General features: G+C 48.2%; 1 protein-coding gene across 3 annotated transcripts in view; it reads right to left on the bottom strand.

Annotated features, from left to right (window-relative positions):
• Positions 1-13,649: 13,649 nt before the first annotated feature.
• Positions 13,650-20,746, bottom strand: part of CCP110 (centriolar coiled-coil protein 110) — a 45,288-nt gene continuing 38,191 nt past the window's right edge. For all 3 annotated transcript variants that reach the window (XM_073542968.1, XM_073542969.1, XM_073542970.1), the window contains 3 exons: positions 18,882-18,944; positions 17,956-18,015; positions 13,650-16,111 (listed from right to left, as the gene is read on the bottom strand). In XM_073542968.1, the coding sequence (XP_073399069.1) occupies positions 16,036-16,111; positions 17,956-18,015; positions 18,882-18,944 (199 nt within the window). In that variant the 3' untranslated portion in view covers positions 13,650-16,035. The remainder of the gene's footprint in view (positions 16,112-17,955; positions 18,016-18,881; positions 18,945-20,746) is intronic.

The raw sequence follows: 20,746 nt of genomic DNA on the forward strand, positions 1-20,746 counted from the left end.
GCCAGCAGTGTCTGAAATGCGTCTGCCTTTTCCTATGGTCGCGGAAGTATTTTTTTCTACATGGATTTTAATATGTCGCAAAAGGTTTTTTTTTTTAGAGGATCCTTTTGCTAGAATGTCACTTTTTTCTGGATCTTACACCAATACACTCAGGGCCGCCATCAGGGCACTACTGCCATTACTGGTGTTTGGGGCCCGGTGAGCTGAAGCAAAGGGGGGGGGCCGGACTGGGTTAGATATGCTGCACAGTCGAGCCACTGTATAAATGGCTGCGTGGCACGCTGGGGCCCGGGCTACTTACTTTACTTTGTTTTATTAGGCCCTGGGGCCCCAGTCGCTCATAGCCGTAGCTACTTACATTGTACTGTATGGCCGCAGCAGAGGGAGCCGACCATGTCTGACATCAGTGACAGCAGAGGCTCCTGACCTTTGTTCCTAAGCTGCCGGTGCGTCTCGGGCTCTTGGGGCACAATATATGCAATAGTTGAAAGCCCGAAAGTGATGAGGTGCAGGCGCCCGCTCTTCCACCCACCAGCTATATTTGCACATTATAGAAGTATTTTGTCCAATAGAGAATAAAAATATACTTTTAAGGCAGCGATAACTGGTCGGCATATTCACCTTCCAGGTGCCCAATGGTTCCCACACAGGTCACTCCAGATGTCTGCGGCAGTTCTAGAAGTAAAGCCTATTCAGTTCAGGTGTCAGAGGACTACTGCTGACAATCACAGGTGACTTGACCCCCGTGTCATTGGGTTTTCTTCTGATGATGGGTAGTTCAAGAAACCTGATCGGTGCAGGTCATCACATGCTGTCATCGCTTGGTCCTGCGGCTTGTTCAGCGGCACAGTCATCGCTTCATAGAGTGGCCTGCTTTAGATCCAGGAGGGCTACAGATGGAGAGTTACATTGATTTTATTTTTCCCAAATCCTCAGCTTAGGTAATGATCACCTATTACCTGGAGAAGCCTTTTAGTTGTTAAGAGGCATATGCTAAAGGGGGGTAACTATGAAGGTGCCTAAAAACCTTAAATAGTGGTGTTTGGCCAACAGCAATGTCCCCAACTCCACCAAGTACATGAACACTTGGCTAGGCTGAATATGCAGACAGTGGTTATAAAAACTCCACACACCCCTGCTACAATGCCGGGTTGTGGTCTTGTAAAAAGAAATCCCACCAAGGAGAATCATTTCAGAACGTTATTGATCTTTAATGTCTCCAATAATCTGTACAAATGCATTGAAAAATAAACGGAAATCATTTCAGGTGGACAAATAAAAATTAACATCTAAACTAAGAGGTTGCATAACTATGCATACCATAAGGGCTCATACTCATTTGCGAGAAAAACGGGTGAGTGCAATCCGATAAAATATTGGATTGCACTCTTGACTAATGATAGTCAATGATTCTCTGCTCATCTGTGATTAAGTGGGGTAATAGAGTTGGGGTTGATGTCAGCTTTGTATTGACACCAAGCCTAGGGGTTCCAAATGGAGAGTCGCCGATAAGAGCCCCCATTACTAACCCCATAGTCATATTGTAAATAAAAAACACTCAGAATAAAGTTACCTCACTTGCCACCGCACCAGGGCAAGTGAGAAGAGAGTAGGCTAAGCACCAACATTGGTGCATCGTATGGATGTGCCACTTCTGGGTTGGCTGAGGGCTGATGTTAATTGGGAAGAGGGCCAATGTCCATGGCCCCTTCCTAGCCTATTAATATCAGCCCACAGCTGTTTGCCTAGCCTTTGCTGGTTATTAATTATAAGGAGGGCTATACATAATCGTTTTTAGGGGGTCCCCCATTTTTACAACCAGTGAAGGCTAAATATACAACTATGAGCCGATAGTAATTGCTTGGGAACCTCCATGTTTATTACTTCCAAGGCTATAAACATCTGATTCCAGCTGTCCTCTTTCCCTCAGCTGGTTATGAAAATTTCGAGGGACCCAAAGCTATTTTTTCAGTAATTTATTGATTCATTAATTAAATACATGTACAATAAGCTACACACGCACTGTACTGTACTAATTATATGTCACTCACATTTGTAGCTATATATTTATCTATGTACTAGATGGTGCCCCGATTCTAACGCATCGGGTATTCTAGAATATATATGCAGCTTATTTTTGAAGATTTAATAATAATGCAATAATACACCTCCCAATACTGATATGTATGTGTTATGAATGAGTCACCGTAGGAGGCAGACACAAAAATAGAAGCTACGTCCAGAAAACCAGAGAAGTTGGCAACTATCAGATTGCAGACCCCTGAACCTATCAACACAACTAGCAGTAGCCGTGGGGGGTTCCTACGGTGCCCTAGACCCCTCGATCACAGCCGGAGAGCTAAATAGCCAAAAGACAGAAAAGGAAATCTAAACTGCCCCAGAGCAGACCCCAAAGTAAAAGGCAGCCCCCAACATATAATGACGGTGAAGCAAGATGAAAAAACACTCACACAGATAGAAAGATAGGCTGAGCAAACGATGGGGCCCAAGCTAAACTAAACAGGACAGGAAAGGACGGTTGCTGTCTGCAATCTGCCAAAAACCCTATCAAAGACATAAGCCAACAGCTGATATGGAAAAAGACCCTGAAGCAGCTTGGCTTCAAAAACTATATCAGCACTCCGGTATTTTCAGAAGACAGAGCTAAAGCAATTCAGCTCACCCCAGCAGGGAATGGCAGAAATCCAGAAAAACAAAGAAAACAAGGTCAAAGCACAAATGCAAAAAGCAGCGCAGAAAAACTTAGCTTTAGAAGAGCAGGAATTCAGACTGGTCTCCAAGGATCCAGAGAAATCACCCGCAGGGCAGGAGGGTGTCGGCAGCCTTATATCCAGTCCGTAACTCCACTCAGCCAGTCATCGTCATTAGGCTCAGGTGCCTGATAATCAGGCTCACTACCTTTCCTTACCAGAAGAGGGAGTTCATCAGGCCTCAGTAGTGAAGGGGAAAATGAACTCACAACATGTATGGTTCTCTCACCCCCAATCCTGATATGCATGCTACCCCTCAACCCCCTATCCTGGTATGCATGGTCCCCTGACCCCCCAATCCTGGAATGCATGGTCCTCTCACCCCCCCAATCCTGGTATGCATGGTCCTCTCACCCCTCTTTCCTGGTATGCATGGTCCTCTTACCCCCCTTTCGGGGTATGCATGGTCCCCTCACCCCCCAATTCTGGTATGCATGGTCCTCTCACCCCCCAATCCTGGTATGCATGGTCCCCTCACCCCCCTTTTTTGGTATGCATGGTCCCCTCACCCCCCTTTGCTGGTATGCATGGTCCTCTCACCCCCCAATCCTGGTATGCACGGTATCCTCACCCCCCTTTCCTGGTATGCATGGTCCCCTCACCCCCACTATCCTGGTATGCATGGTCCCCTCACCCCCCTTTCCTGGTATGCATGGTCCCCTCACCCCCCTATCCTGGTATGCATGGTCCCCTCACCCCCCTTTCTTAGTATGCATGGTCCTCTCACACCCCAATCCTGGTATGTATGCTCACCGTCAACCCCCTTTCCTGGTATGTATGGTCCCCTCAGCCCCCAATCCTGATATGCATGGTATCCTCACCCCCCTTTCCTGGTATGCATGGTCACCTCACCCCCCGATCCTGGTATGCATGGTCCTCTTACCTCCCTTTTGGGGTATGCATGGTCCCCTCACCGCCCAGTCCTGGTATGCATGGTCCTCTCACCCCCCAATCCTGGTATGCATGGTCTCCTCACCCCCCAATCCTGGTATGCATGGTCCCCTCACCCCCCTTTCTTGGCATGCATGGTCCCCTCACCCCCCTTTGCTGGTATGCATGGTCCTCTCACACCACAATCCTGGCATGTATGCTCACCGTCACCCCCCTTTCCTGGTATGTATGGTCCCCTCACCCCCCAATCCTGGTATGCACGGTATCCTCACCCCCCTTTCCTGGTATGCATGGTCCCCTCACCCCCCCTATCCTGGTATGCATGGTCCCCTCACCCCCCTTTCCTGATATGCATGGTCCCCTCACCCCCCCTATCCTGGTATGCATGGTCCCCTCACCCCCCTTTCCTGATATGCATGGTCCCCTCACCCCCCAATTCTGGTATGCATGGTCCCTCTTACCCCCCAGTCCTGGTATGCATGGTCTTCTCACCCCCCAATCCTGGTATGCATGGTCCCCTCACCCCCCTATCCCGGTATGCATGGTCCCGTCACCCCCCTTTCTTGGTATGCATGGTCCTCTCACACCCCAATCCTGGTATGCATGGTCCCCTCACCCCCCTATCCTGGTATGCATGGTCCCCTCACCCCCCAATCCTGGTATGCATGGTATCCTCACCCCCCTTTCCTGGTATGCATGGTCCCCTCACCCCCCCCAATCCTGGTATGCATGGTCCTCTTACCTCCCTTTTGGGGTATGCATGGTCCCCTCACCCCCCAGTCCTGGTATGCATGGTCCTCTCACCCCCAATCCTGATATGCATGGTATCCTCACCCCCCTTTCCTGGTATGCATGGTCCCCTCACCCCCCTTTCTTGGTAGCATGGTCCCCTCACCCCCCTTTCGTGGTATGCATGGTGTCCTCACCCCCCTATCCTGGTATGCATGGTCCCCTCACCCCCCAAACCTGGTATGCATGGTCCCCTCAACCTCCTATCCTGGTATGCATGGTCCCCTCACCCCCCAATCCTGGTATAAATGGTGCCCTCACCCCCCAATCCTGGTATGCATGGTCCCCTCACCCCCCAATTCTGGTATGCATGGTCCCCTCACCCCCCAATCCTGGTATGCATGGTCCCCTCACCCCCCAATCCTGGTATGCATGGTCCTCTCACCCCCCAGTCCTGGTATGCATGGTCCTCTCACCCCCAATCCTGATATGCATGGTATCCTCACCCCCCCTTTCCTGGTATGCATGGTCCCCTCACCCCCCTTTCGTGGTATGCATGGTGTCCTCACCCCCCTATCCTGGTATGCATGGTCCCCTCACCCCCCAATCCTGGTATGCATGGTCCTCTCAACCTCCTATCCTGGTATGCATGGTCCCCTCACCCCCCAATCCTGGTATAAATGGTGCCCTCACCCCCCACTCCTGGTATGCATGGTCCCCTCACCCCCCAATTCTGGTATGCATGGTCCCCTCACCCCCCAATCCTGGTATGCATGGTCCCCTCACCCCCCAATCCTGGTATGCATGGTCCTCTCACCCCCCAATCCTGGTATGCATGGTCCCCTCACCCCCCTTTCCTGGTATGCATGGTCCCTTCACCCCACTTTCCATGTAGCCGCGACCAATCAGCGTCGCGGCCCTCTGTCCGCGACCAATCAGCAACGCGGCCCTGTAGCCGCGACCAATCACTGCCGCGGCCCTGTACAAAAATAATATTAAAAAATAAAAAAACATGGATTTTTGTGAGTACTCACCGTAAAATGCTTTTCTCCGAGACGCTCATTGGGGGACACAGATACTGTGGTGTATGCTTCTGCCACTAGGAGGCTGACACTAAGTGAAAAAAAGAGGTTAGCTCCTCCTCCGCAGTATACACCCTCGCCCCTATTGCGGGCGGAAATCAGTTTGGTGCCAAAGCAGTAGGAGGACAACAAATCAGCCTTAATACAGGTACAACATGTCCAAAGGAAATCACCACCTTTATATCAAATAAGTAAACACATTCATTTAAACAAGAGCCAACTGGCTAATAGGGTGGGTGCTGTGTCCCCCAATGAGTGTCTCGGAGAAAAGGATTTTACGGTGAGTATTCACAAAAATCCATGTTTCTCCTTCGTCTCATTGGGGGACACAGATACTGTGGGACGTCCTAAAGCAGTCCCTGGGTGGGAGATTGACTCACCGATCCAAGCTACATTCACCTCCTGTTTAAAGGTGCGCCACCGTTGCTTGGAAAATCCTTCTACCCAGGCTTGCATCCGCCGAGGCCTGAGCATGGATATTATGTTTGGCAAATGTGTGCAGGCTGGACCAGGTTGCTGCCTTGCAAACCTGTTCCGTCGAAGCCTGATGCCGAAGCGCCCAGAGGCGCCCACTGCCCGAGTAGAGTGCGCTCTGATCCCTGCTGGAATCGGCCTGCCTCTAATGCAGTAGGACTCCTGAATAGTCAAACGAATCCATATGGCTATGATCGACTTTGAGGCAGCGAGTTCCTTCCTGCGTTCTTCAGGGAGCACGAACAGCGTGTCCGTCTGAGGAAAGGGTGCCGTCCGTGACACGTACCTCCGGAGTGCTCTTACCAGGTCTAACGTGTGAAGAGCCTTCTTCCACATGGTGCACCGGTGCTGGAAAAAATGAAGGCAAAACAACATCTTCATTGATGTGAAAAAGAGGACACGACCTTCGCAGAAAAAGAGGGGCTGGTCTGAGGACCACCTTATACTTATGGTAAGTGAGGAACGGAGCTCGGCAGGATAGAGCCGCCAGCTCTGAAAACCCGCCTGATGGAAGTGATGGCCACTAGGGGGAACAACTTTTCCAGGAAAGGTATCCTGAAACAGTTCCAATGGAGCTTCCTGCAGAACGCTTAAGACCATGTTAAGAACCCAGGCGTCAATCGGCGCCATATAGGGAGGTATCAAGTGGAACACTCCCCGGATGAAAAGTTTTCACCTGCAAATTGGCAGTAACCCTGCACTGGAACAGGACGGATAAGGCCGACATTTGTCTCCTACGGAAACCTGGGGCAAAGCCCGAGTCTGAGCTATCCGGGCTCTCTGAGCCCGACTGGAGAAAAACCAAGATGTTGGAGATCGAGAATCTTAGCGGAGAAACACCGCGCGTCGACATCAAGCAAAGAACACCTTCCAGGTGTGGTGGTAAATTCATGCTGAAGCAGGCCTCCGGGCGCTAACCGTTGTAGCGACCACCTTGCTCCCGAACCCTGCCTGGGTTAGAATCCGACATTCAACGACCCTGCCGTCAAACACAGGGTCCCTGAGCTCATGTGGCAAATTGGCCCTTGAGACGGTAGATCTGGACGCTCTAGCAGGCGCCCAGGAACGTCGGCGAGCAGCTGCCTTAGATCTGCGTACCACGCTCGACGGGGCCAGTCTGGGGCCAGCAGAATCGCCTGCCCCCCTTCCGTCTTGATTCCTTTGCTGACTCTCGGGAGTAGTGGCAGTGGGGGAAATAGATATGGGAGGCGACACTGGTTCCATGGCAGAACCAACGCGTCACCCGCGAATGCCTGCGGGTCCCTGGCCCGAGAGACATATGTGGGCACCTTGGCATTCACGCTGGAAACCGTCAGGTCCACATCCGAAGCTCCCCACAGTTGACAAATCTGTTGAAGAACTTCGGGATGTAGAGACCACTCTCTGGATGCAAGACCCTGCTGGCTGAGGAAGTCTGCCGCCCAATCTTCCACTCCCGGGATGTGGACAGCCGAAATCACCGAGTGGTTTGCTTCGGCCCACTGAAGAACGTGCTCCACCTCGCACATGATTGTTCTGCTGCGGGTGCCCCCCTGACGAATTATGTAAACCATTGCCGTGGCAATGTCCAATAGAATCCGGATAGGACGGCCTGCTAGCAAGTGATGAAAACCTCTGTGGAGCCAGCCTAATTGCTCGTATCCCCCCAATAAGTTGATCGGGAGGCGTGCCTCCTGTGGCGACCACCGTTTCTGGGTTGTGTGGTGGCGAAACACCGCTCCTCAACCGAGGAGACTGACGTCAATTGTCATTATCAGCCCATGACATGGGGGGAAAGGTTTCCCCTAGGCAAGAGAGGAACTGATTATCCACCATCCGAGCGACTGCCTGACTTGAGAGGACAGTTTGCACCGTCGATCGAGCGTGAAAGGATTCTTGTCCCAGGCTGACACGGGGCGTGCTGCAGAGGGTGAAGGATGGACCTGGACGAAAGGTATCGCTTCGATTGCTGCCACCATTTTCCCTAGGATCCTTATCGCGGATCGGATGGTATGAGGGACTGGTTGGCGTAGTGTCCGGACTCCCTGCCGGAGACTAGCGCCCTTTCCTGAGGGAGAATTATCAACCCTCAGTAAGTGTCGAAGATCATTCCTAGGAAGGAGATCCTCTGAGCTGGCACAAGGGATGATTTCTTTGCATTGACCAACCATCTAAGCGGCAAGAGTATCTAGCGTGATGTTGACACCTTCCTCACTTGCCCGTATTGACGGGCCCTTGACCAAGAGGTCGTCCAGATAAGGCAAGACGACTATGCCTCGAGAATGCAGTGTAGCCCGAAGGGTAGCGCTACGAACTTAAAATGCTCTGACGAGGAGGAAAAAATGGGAATATGCAGAAAAGCGTCATGGCTGTCAATTGAGGCCAAATATTCTCACTGTTCCATGACCGCTATGACTGAACGGAGAGACTCCATCCGAAAATGTCTGATCCTGATGAATTTGTTCAGAAGCTTTAGGTCCAAAACAGGCCTGACAGACCCGTCCTTTTTTGGGGGCCCAAAAAGGTTTGAATAGAACAACCCCTGAGCTCTTCCATGTTCCGGCACTGGAACAATGACTCCGTTGTGCAGGAGCGACTTGATGGCTCCCAATAGAGCCCTTACCTGGGTATCCACCCAGGGAAGCCGGGAAGGAAAAAACCCTCTTGGAGGGTATGACAAATTCTATCTTGTAACCTGAGGACACCAACTCTTTTACCCATGCGTCGTGAGCGATGTTGGTCCATACGTGGTGAAAACAGAGTAGGCAGCCGCCCACTTGCTGGTGTCGTCTGGTAAAGACCTCGAGTCATTTGGCCCATAATCCTTAGGATCTGGGTCCTCTCGATCTGGCCTCTTGAGCACGCATTCTGCCCAATGGGTTGGCTCTATATGACCTGCCGCTCCCTATCCTGGTTGGGGCGGCCTGAGGTGGCGGAATTGGGCCCCGTAGTCCACCCGGAGTCTTTCAACACATGACCCCAGACCGTCTCCTATTCGGGTCCCGGACCAGGCTCAGGCTGCTTACCGGCCGCCCCTGACCACTGCCGTCACGCCCGGCCTAGAATGGCCGGTGGCACTACGAAAGGCCCGAAAACGTGCCTGAACCGGGTGACGAAAAAACGATCTAACCTTCTGTTGGGGGAGAAAACCGCTCCTTCCTCCTGTGGAGTCGGAGATAAGTTGATCCAAAAATAGGCGGCCGCACTGATCAGGCAGGGAAGCCAAGGACTTCTTGGAAGTAGAATCGGCCCGCCATGTCCTCAACCATAGGGCTCTTCAGTTAGAGATTGCATTAGCGGCAGCAAGTGCTGAACAATTGGCCGCATCCAAAAACGCATTTATTACCTAATCTCCGGCTATCGTCATCTGACCTGTGACCTCCGAGATCTCTGCAGGTAGATCCTGCTCCTGCGTGACCTTGTTTAATGTTTCTGACTATGATATCATAGCCTTGGCTGCGAACGAGGGAGCGAGTGCAGACCCTGACGCCTCATATACTGAACGAGCTAGGCTCTCAATAAGGCAGTCCGTGGGATCCTTAATCGAGGAAACCCTAGGGACAGATAACAGGGTCTTAGTGGCCAGGCGTGAAACCGGAGGATCCACTATCGAGGATTCCATCCATTGTTTACGGAAGTCCGGAGCAAACGGATAACGCTTTTCGAGTGCCCTTTAACCCGAGAAAAACGCCTTTTTGGACGTTCTCTGTGCCGCTGTACTAGGTCCTCAAACTCAGGGTGAGAGGAAAAAATTCTGTGCGGCCGCTTCACTCGTTTACATGCCCTTTATGCTCCATAGCCGCTGCGGCATCATCCTCAATCCCCAGGGTCTGATTGATGGCTTCTATGAGGCTGTCCACCGTTTCACGTGACTCTGGAGAGTCCAGGTCAATGGACTCGTCTGAGTCGCAATCTGAGGTCTGCTCGCTATCAACCACTGGTGACGGGGAGCGAGAAGCAGATCTTACGGATGCCAAAGGCACCGGATGGACTGGGCGACACCGTGTGGATTTGTTTCCCCCGGGTCTGCCTGGAGTGAGGGCGGCCCCTGCAGGCCGGAGGCTCCTGTGAGGTGAATGTTCCCTCTAAAGGCGGCGACACTGTCCCTGCCCCTATCTGGGGCTTGAAGGGATTCTATTGCTCTCGTAAGCGACACCATGTACTGTGACAGTGATCGGTCCCACTCCGGGGGATTTGACACATTGGTCGCGATCGCAGGGGAGGGCTCCTGGGCGCGTTTGGATTTGCAGGCTTCGCATAAGCGCTGCTCTGCGCCCGCGGAAACGCAGTCCAACAAGAGATGCATGCAGCGTAAAAGAACGTGTGCGTCTTTGCTTTTTTCGGACATGGTGTCTCTGTCCACTGCTGGGGATATGGGGAAGAGGTAGCTCCTCGTTTTTCCCTAGCATGGCCTCTCGGGCAGCACTTACCCCAGTCCTGCGCCCCCCCCCCCCGACCTGGATGCTTACTTTAAATCGTGCGCCGAAGTCGGGGCCTCGATTTTTTTTTTTTTTTTTTTTGCCGAGTGCGGGGCGGGCTGCCGGAAGTGACACGTGGCCCCGAGGGCGGAACTTCCGGCCGCGGCCTCAATTTTTCCCCTACCCGACCGGGGTGGGGGGCGCGGTACCAAAAAATGGCACTACTGACCGGCGCAGCGTTCCTGTCCTGACGGACCCAGTCCTTCTCTTGTATGCAAGTGGACGCCGCCTTCTGCGGCTGTGGGCTCCAGCCCAAAATCTTCGCAGGAGCCCTCCCCGACCCTCTCCTCACCGATGATCCTCTTCAGCCTTAGCGCAGGTATGTGAGGGGGTCTTTGATAAAAAAAACAGGACGGCGCAGGCACCCTAGCTCCATCTAACCCCATCAGGGGGTGAGGAGAGGGACCGTCCGCCACCTTGCAGCACCGCCGTCTAGCGTTGGTGGAGCAGTGGGGGGCCGCACAGACTAGTCTTGTGGCTCTGTGCAAGCCCATGGTTTCAATACCTAGGGGTGGACAGGGCTAAGTCTGGCATAATGTCCCACGTCGCGGGAAAGGATACGTGGAGGGACACTCGCACGTGCTCGCCCGTTGATGGTTTGGGGAAATCGGATCCTTTCAATAGGATGCGTTGCCCCTGTCTCATCTTCATAAAATAACAAACAAAAATAGAAGTCTGGGGAAAAGTCCCAGATATGTCCCTCGGTGTGGGAAAGTATACGCGGAGACGATACTCAACGCGTGCTCGCCCGTTGATGGTTTGGGGAGATCGGACCCTTTCAATAGGATCCGTCGCCCCTGTCTCATCTTCATAGTAAACTAGAAAAAAATAGTCTGGAGAGATCCAGACTGTGTGTGCCTCCATAGGACACTAAGCAAAAAACTGATTTCCGCCCGCAATAGGGGCGAGGGTGTATACTGCGGAGGAGGAGCTAACCTCTTTTTTTCACTTAGTGTCAGCCTCCTAGCGGCAGAAGCATGCACCCCACATTATCTGTGTCCCCCAATGAGACGAAGGAGAAAAGTTATTCTCACCTTCCGACGGCCTCCTGTCTTCTTTCCACGAGCCCGGCCTCGCGTTCCTAGTAATGCTTCGCGGCTTAGACCGCTGATGACGTCGGTCTTCTTTCTTGCTCTAGCGAGAGTGACGTCGTCAGCGGTCTAAGCCGCAAAACATTACTGGGAACGCGAGGCCAGGCGCGTGGAAAGACAGGAGGCCGTCGGAAGGTGAGAATAACTTTTTTTTATTTTAATTCTCTTTTTTTACAGATTAAGGCCTGCGCCTGCCGCTGATTGGTCGCAGCCTGGCAGCCGCGACCAATCAGCGGCAGGCGCAGCTTACCGTTACAAACAGCTGTGCCTGTCGCTGATTGGTTGCGGCCTGATGGGGGCCTGGCGGCCGCGACCAATCAGCGGGCCGCGATTTCGGTGACAGACACGATAAGGCGTTTATATATATTGATGTATTAAACATTTACTTTGAAAACCATCTTTAAATGACAGAGAATTCCTCTATGTAAAAGCTGATGTTAAAATCACATTGCATACGGATGCTAGGTGAGAAAATTTGCATTGTACTCTCTCGTGACACTAGTCCTACTTTTCAGGAACAACATCGGACCGATTTTATTCATGCTGACGGGTATGAGCCCTTCGGCTAATACTTTGTTGTATTGCAGCATTCAGTCTTTTTGGGTAGCAGTCGATCAGTATGGCACATATAGAATTGGTGCCGTTTGCCCACTCTTCAGTCGGATTTATTTTTCCCAGTTTTCAGTACATTGAATGGTAAAATGGATGGTGTCATTCAAAACTACAAATCATTGTACAAAAAAAGACTGCATATAGCTATATGGATGGACACAAAAAAAAGGATAGGAAAAAAACAAATTCGCAAAAATGGAAGTTGTCCGCCGCGCGAATGAGTTAATGTAGATTTAAGTCTGGCTGCTGACCATTTCTTCAGAAATTAATGAGCCAGGATTCACGTGTCTGTGATACATGGTCCGACAGGCAGGTACTGACCTGAACTAACTACTCCATAGACCTAATGCACAGGTTTCATGGCGGGGAGGGCAGTACTTTGTGCTTTTGCACCAATACGTCCCAATACCTAGATTACATATGTGAGGGTCAGACATGTGAGATGATATCAGAATATATCGCTGTCCTTGTTTTAACATGCAGCTCTTCAAAAAACCACAAAATCCATCGCCGGGTTCTCCTGCCACCTACCATACTGCTGTATAGTAAATGATTCCTCTGCACACTTCATTGCAGCTTCGCACCAGTGAGCGTAGAATAGACCATTAACCCCAACAAGTTGAGACATGAATTGGCGAGGGCGTCCTTGCCACCGCGTTATATGTGCAGGGTTGGCGTTCTGTAAAAGACACGTGACCAGCAGTAATATGCCATGTGTTATAGGAGTATATTGGATTTACTAAAGGGTCCGACGCCAGTAGAATTTCACATAAGGATACGCCTCATTGCTATTTGATGGTGCTAATCCCAACTTCGGAAAGTAGAATGGAAATTTTTAATACAAGGTTATTAATACCCACTTACATGGATGGAATCTGGATTTAGAAGCAGAATCTGCCTCAGTCCTGACACATGTGAACAGTCCCTTATACAGTATTAAAAGGGACCAGTGTATAAGCAATAGAGATATAGACCGTGAATTGCTCACATACACGTTATGAAGAGAAAACCCCTAGACTGGCATCATCATCTGGTACATAAACATAAGCATCGAAAGGAAAGCTGTCAACCACAACGCTGCGTATATGTCTTTTGTGAACATGCTCTAAGGGTCCGTGCACAGCTTACCCTGGCGATCTCTTAGAACTAAGCAGAGCTGTTCACAGCGCAGTACTGAGCGCTTCTGCCCCGCAGCTTCAGTGATCAGTTAAGGGCTGAGCATCTGGATCACCACTGATTAAGCAGTACAGAGCACTGTAGCTGTGAATCCAGCTCTGGAATATGTCAAGTATACTTTACTATGTAGTTGTAACCTGATACCTGAGTGAGCCAACAGTCCACCTAGTATAGAGAAGGGTAGATTTGAGCTGGTTTTCAGAATGATCAGATCAGGAAAGTTCAGGAGGCGTGGGAAGGAGGAAGAAAGAAGTAGTGGAAACAGAAGTAGGTTTCTCTAATTAGAGATAGGACAAGGGAATATAAGAAACTTTGTGTTTTCGATATACGGAAAGGTTTTTCGTTTTAAACAACAGTTCCACACAATTCTTAAACAGTTCACAATAAAAACTTTATTACTCTTAAGAAAACAAGCAAAGCACGAACAAAAACAACAACAAAAAAAACCATACAAAATAATGTACAAAAATAAATACACTTTATAAAAGAAACCGGTTTGCATGCAGCTGTAAATTAAATATGTATAAATAAATACAATGTACATAAAAATGTTCTGGCACTTGTAAAGAAATAAAAAAGGCCACAGGGAGATTATAGTTGGGGGAGGGGGAATCCTTCCTCTGAAAAAAAAAATAAAATTTAAAAACATTCATAAAAAAAGTGAGTATAGAAACCAGACGCGTGGTCTCGCCTATAGTTACATTCACTGTAGACAGCTTCGCACAACCAGGACAGGACGTTCCTGTGTTCTCCGGCGTCGATTTACAATGGAGATTAGTTCTGTTATATTGGGAGTAAGAGACCATAGTAAATGGAGTTCATGGGAGAATAACATGTCAGTACCTGCGCTCCTGGAAGTAGTGATCCTTCACATACAAGCAGTACTCCATAATAGTGGAGTGACAAGACATCGCTGCCATTCTAATAACACGGAACATCTTACATGGTCCAGAAAATTGCACAAAATTTCCCGTATGCAGCGCAGCAATTTCGGGAGAGTATAGGAACAAACATCAAGTAAGTAGCAAACATAAAATGATGTGAAATAGGTGGAGAGCAGAAACGAGAGACAAATACATTTTTTTACATCCAGTTTGATGGGCCATGCAAGCTCAGTAAACTCCGAGAAACGGTACTGTTCTACGACAAAAGCAGAAGTGACATGTCGGTTTTAATTAATACATTCGCTATCAAATAATATTGTAGGAAAATCTTTATTTAGAAATCTGCTTTATGCCATTCCTCGGTTATTACTCCTGGAAAAGTATGATTAAATTGACAACTGGGTGATAGTATCCCTCTTGTCAATTGAGCGATTTCTCCAGATGGAGGTGTGACGCGCGTCGGGGTTGGTGCTGTCCCGGAGGTCTCATTTTTCATCTTCCACAAGGCTATTCATTGACTCCTTTTCTAACCTTGGACCTTTTCCTATCTTATACTGTAATTGACCTGGTCATATATTTTGACTATTGTAATGTCCACTATACATTTATGCAATGCTCTATATTCCTCCAGTTAAGTTGCCTATTTTTTGCCTTCTTTTCGATTCTTATTATGTTCGTAATGAAACTTTTTTCTTCTTTTACTTTGGCCTTTTTTTTTTTGCAGATGTGTACATTTCTCTTTGGGCATATACATTACATCTCGACACTGGCAGTTAGGTTTTAACTCCCTCCTGCGTCCCCTTCGGTATAATGTGCCCTTACACTTAGTAATAGACAATCAAATTAAAGGGTCTGACCAAGTAACCGGCTCCTTTATAAGTAGGCTCGTAGGCAGAACATGCAGCTCGGATTAGTGAAGGAGGAGCTGGATAATATGGATTCAGCAGAACCTCAAATGTCTGCTTATGTAGGGTTTATAAGTCTAAGGGCGCAGTCAGAAGACCATATAACATGGATGACGATTGTATCACTGGCTGGAAGCTCTCCTGGCCAGAGTGCGAGAGCTGCATAGAAATGCGTGCTCAAGTCAGGAGAGCCACCAGCCAGTCCGAGCATTGCGTTGTGATCTTAGTCTGTATTACATGACCATCTGACTGCACCCTAAAGGGTGGCCTCATATCAGCGATTCACAGCCTTCCGCCATACGCCTGCTGTCAAATCATTAAAAGAGACCGTCCTTCAGTCTTAACCAGTCAAAAGCTGCAATTTGGATCAATAATTTACAAGTGTATGCACGCATGTCTTCCTCAGTGTGACCTACCAAGGTACTCGCAGATTTCGCCAAATACGCCGATTTTTCTCCTATGGTATTCTACTGTTAATTGTGCTCCAGAAAAATGATAATTTAGAAGTTATTGTCGCTAAAAAAGTGCAACAAATATCTTACGACACATAACTTTGCTTTGTAGAACACAACTATAAGCAATATGTAGAATATTAAAGCAGTATATGATCCGTTTCCCATTTTTATGGTTCATGCATCATATAGGATGGCCAAGAACACTTTTTTCAATTGGGATCAGACTCAAGTCATCAGAACAGTCGTCATTTTCTAACTTCACAGTCAAATAAGTAAAGCACCTACCAATAGTCGTACAAGTGTAAATGTGCACATCTTGGAGAAGATGTAGAGCGAGTGTTGCCTAGCATGCTAAATAAAAGCAAAAGGAAAAAAAAAATAAAAATTTTGGAATAATTTTATCAGCATTAACGTGCAAGATGGGATGGAACGTGCAATGTGTGATGATGATCCAAGTCCATCGACAGCGAAACCCAACGCGACATAAGAATGGCCGCTTCCTGCTCCTTCATCCCAGAGAATGCTGCCTTCTTAAATTGTCACAACATTTGGCTTCTTTTTTGGGATTTTTTTTGCAGACGCTCCTGGAAATAACCAGACAAAAGGAGAAGGTTAAATATGCCACAATACTACAAGTCATATCTATGTAATATTGTGCTTGGTTCTGTTACTTTGTAGGCTTTAGATACACATTATGGAGATTCCAAACTGGACTGTGCGCTGTAAATGATAGGGCTTAAAGGGTTTATCCCTCTTCACCTTCGGTAATTTGATCCTGATAAACTAAGCTTTACCTCCTCTAACAGACTCAGTGCTGCCTATCCACTATCCCATTCTTTGTTGATTGGGGGTAGCAGTTACAATACGTCTACTGCACTGCAGCCAATCCCCAAGCTTGGCCAACGTAGACGAAATAAAGCCCCCGTTACACATAGCAATATTGCTAGCAATATCGCTGTAACATCAACGATTTTGTGACGTAGCAGCGATATTGCTAGCGATATCGGTATGTCTGATACTTACCTCCGACCGGCTCCCCCGCTGCTCATCGCTGGTGGCGCGAGAAGGTCCTAGATAATTTCTCGTCGGGCGCTTCCTGCTGGGCTTCCTGTGGCACCGACGCGTGGACGCGGACGGGAGGACGTCAGGATCGCCGCATCTGACAGGTAAGTAACGACCCCCAACCCCTGCTATGTCGCTGGTGAGATCTGCCTGTGTGGCAGCTCACTAGCGACCACTTAGCGATGCACCAGCGATCCATATCGTTGTCAGGATCGCTGGTGCATCGCTAAGTGTAACGGTACCCTAATCCGCCAAGTTCAATGAGACTTTACTTACCTGAGGAATTTACGTAAAGCTCAGTTTCTTTAACTGTCAAGTGTCCAAAGAGTGAATGCTTTGCCAGAATGTAATCCTTGAGCCAAGATCTCAGAGACAAGGCTGTAGGACTTGGGTGACCCAAAGATGTCCAAGCAAACAAACATTTGGAAATATCGAAAACCTGAGATTTCATGGCAAGGGTCAAATTCTCATGGAAAGTTGTTCTAAGAAGTTTTGTGTTTTCAAATATGAAAAAGGATTTTTAGGGATGTAAAAAAAAAAAAAAAAAAAAAAAAAAAAGATGGTTCCTCCATGCTGGCAAGGTGTGGCCACTGGAATAGCTTCCATCCAACTCAAAAAGAGCCGGAGAAGTGACACTACTCCTTTAGAGACACTCCTTTTGCAGAGCCTACCATTTCTTTCCATACTTCAATTTTTTGGGAGGTGTCCATGGACTTTCCTTTTGTCTATATTTTTAAAATTGAAATTGGAGTTTAGTTCTCAACTTTCGGAAGAAGATGCTATTTCTATGCCAGCCTGAGAAGAAACATTTTAAGACTGTCTAGTTGGTACAGATGCACAGACATCCATCATGTCATGCATCAAACAGAAACTGCAGTGAGTAGAGACAATGCTCCACAGATGGTGTGACATTCCTCTACCCAAAAGCTTCTGAAATGCTTTTTTTCACATTATTCATGCTCCTGATGGGAAGGCGAATTGCACCTCCTCTTCGGGTGGCCTTACAATTTTGAATACCGATCATGTATAGTCAAAAGTTATCTTTGGATCCATGCTAGTAGCCGATCATACAGTAATTCCCCGTCACTGGAAGGCAGCGACAGGCCCAACTACACTAGAGCAGGTGATCCAGAAGGACCACATGATGAGAATGGATACCCACATCGCCAAAACCTATGATTGTACATATTAAATAGGGAATCTGGCAATGCTGGGCCCATGTCTAAGCAGGATGCAAGCAGGGTATATAAGTCTGCATGTACGGACAGCTCAGAGTCCAAAAGTGAGCAACAATCAGCTCCTTGCCCCAGAGTACCCAGACTGATCCTCAGTAATTTAAGAACAATCCCTTGCTGAGTTTGCTTACCCTTGCCTGGAAAGAAGTTTATTGACTGGTGCATTTTGTCCTTGGCTTGGCTGCAGGATTCTGTTAGAAACAAATATGGAGGGGTGAAGCGGTGTTGCACTTTAGAAGGTATACTTCAAGAAGACCTTTCATTGGATATTTTACATTTATACTGACTAGCTGCTCCAATTACCACCGCCACTGATTCTGAACAGATTTTGTTTTTCTTCTGTGCCCATCTGTTGCAAAGTTATGCTCCAAAGTAATAAAAGTGCAAATTTTCGCTTCAGCTAACTAGGTGTATGCCACAGGATGAAGTTGTAGGTGTGGCTATGTTTTTATTGGCCAGTGTCATAAAGGAGAAAAAGAAAACACCCACAGAGAAGTTCTGTAGTACACAACGAATTGGTTGGGGGGAAAATTTGCAAAATTATTTCAGGAGGGCTTAACTTTGGAACGGAAGGGCACAGAAGGAAAATAAAAACCATTACAGAATCAGTAGAACAGTGACAATCAGAGGAAGTACTCGCTCTAAATTAAATACAATGAAACGTTCCCTTTAAGAATAAAAAAATAAATAAAATTAATTTGTATTCCACTCAAATTTATACCACACTCTAATTTTCTTTTTAGTTTTGTCTGATTGCAGTTGCCCCACTGTGACTTTTTTTTTTTTTTAATTCGGATCACATCACCTTAATGCCAAAGCCAAGAATGCATAATGTCATGGATCACGTGGGGTTGCCACTGTACGAGCAGCCTCTTAACTGAAACATCAGGCCGTGCGACATTAACACAAATAATGCCCACCACTCCCAACGTGTAGTATCATAGACTGAGAGACCAAGAAAAGAAGATATTTGGGCAGAAAGAAGAGAGGGTCTGTTCACCATGACTAAGAGGAGGCGTACAAATGTAGAAAACCCATGTCTGTAGTTCTCACTTACCTGGAATCCAGGGCCTTGGGTTTTGGGATAGGCTTCCTATTTGACATTCCAATTTCTACTGCCCTATAAGAAATACAGACAGATAGAGGATAAACAAATGGGTTTGAGTTAGAATACATTTACACCAGGGCTGTGGAGTCATGGAGTCAGAGCCCATTTTGGTGGAGTCGAAGCCATGGAAATTGATGAGTTGGAGGTGTGGCTTAACGACTCCACAGCCCTGATTAATACATAAAAAAAAAAAAAAAAAGGACCATTCAACACAGCCGATTACATTAGGATCAAGTGACATGATAGCCCTGACTCCAAAGGAGGCTACATCAAAACAAATTTCCATCTGAGGAGGACTGGACTAGCAGGCGAGCAACCCATTGTTCTGCATACAAGACTTCATAAAGTTGCAGCAAGTGCCAAAAGATATTCTTGTCACATGACTAGGGAAGCAGAGCGGACCTTATGATCAAAATTTGAAACAGACATTTATAGGAGAGTTACACAAGTCATGTCCATACAAATGCCCATTAAATGTCACTTGCTTAACCCAGCAGGAAGTACGACATTGCCTAAAAACATGGATTTTTGTGATTACTCACCGTAAAATCCTTTTCTCCGAGACGCTCATTGGGGGACACAGATACTGTGGGTGTATGCTTCTGCCACTAGGAGGCTGACACTAAGTGAAAACAAAGAGGTCCTCCTCCGTCGTATACACCCTCGCCCCTATTGCGGGCGGAAATCAGTTTGTTGCCAAAGCAGTAGGAGGACAACAAAATCAGCCTTAATACAGGTACAACATATCCAAAACACCACCCTTATATCAAATTAGTAAATGCATATAAATTTAAACAAAACAAGAGCCAACTGGCTAATAGGGTGGGTGCTGTGTCCCCCAATGAGCGTCTCGGAGAAAAGGATTTTACGGTTAGTACTCACAAAAATCCATGTTTCTCCTTCTCCTCATTGGGGGACACAGATACTGTGGGACGTTCTAAAGCAGTCCCTGGGTGGGAGATTGACTCACCGATCCAAGCTACATGCACCTCTTGTTTAAAGGTGCGCCACCGTTGCTTGGAGAATTCTTCTACCCAGGCTCGCATCCGCCGAGGCCTGAGCATGGATATTATAATGTTTGGCAAATGTGTGCAGGTTGGACCAGGTTGCTGCCTTGCAAACCCGTTCCGTCGAAGCCTGGTACCGAAGAGCCCAAGAAGCTCCCACTGCCCGGGTAGAGTGCGCTCTGATCCCTGCTGGAATCGGCTTGCCTCTAATGCGGTAGGACTCCTGAATAGTCAAACGAATCCATCTGGCTATGGTCTAACATGTGAAGAGCCTTTTCCACACGGTGCACCGGTGCTGGACAAAATGAAGGCAAAACAACATCTTCATTGATGTGAAATGAGGACACGACTTTCGGCAGAACAGGAGGGGCTGGTCTGAGGACCACCTAATCTTTATGGAAAGTGAGGAACGGAGCTTGGCAGGATAGAGCCGCCAGCTCTGAAACCCGCCTGATGGAAGTGAAGGCCACTAGGGGAACAACTTTCCAGGAAAAGTACCTCAAAGAGATATCCTGAAGCGGTTCAAAATGGAGCTTCCTGCAGAACGCCTAGGACCATGTTAAGGACCCAGGCGTCCATAGGCGCCTTATAGGGAGGTATCCAGTGGGAGACTCCCTGGATGAAAAGTCTTCACCTGCAAATTGGTAGCAATTCTGCACTGGAACAGGACGGATAAGGCCGACCTTTGTCTCCTGCGGGAACTTGGGGCAAAGCCCAAGTCTAAGCCCGACTGGAGAAAAGCCAAGATGTTGGGGATCGTGAATCTCAGCGGAGAAACACCGCGGCCTCGACATCAAGCACAGAAGA

The sequence above is a fragment of the Dendrobates tinctorius genome, unplaced genomic scaffold, assembly GCF_039654945.1.
Source record: "Dendrobates tinctorius isolate UK_male_01 unplaced genomic scaffold, ASM3965494v1 ptg000129l, whole genome shotgun sequence".
Lineage (NCBI taxonomy): Eukaryota > Metazoa > Chordata > Amphibia > Anura > Dendrobatidae > Dendrobates > Dendrobates tinctorius.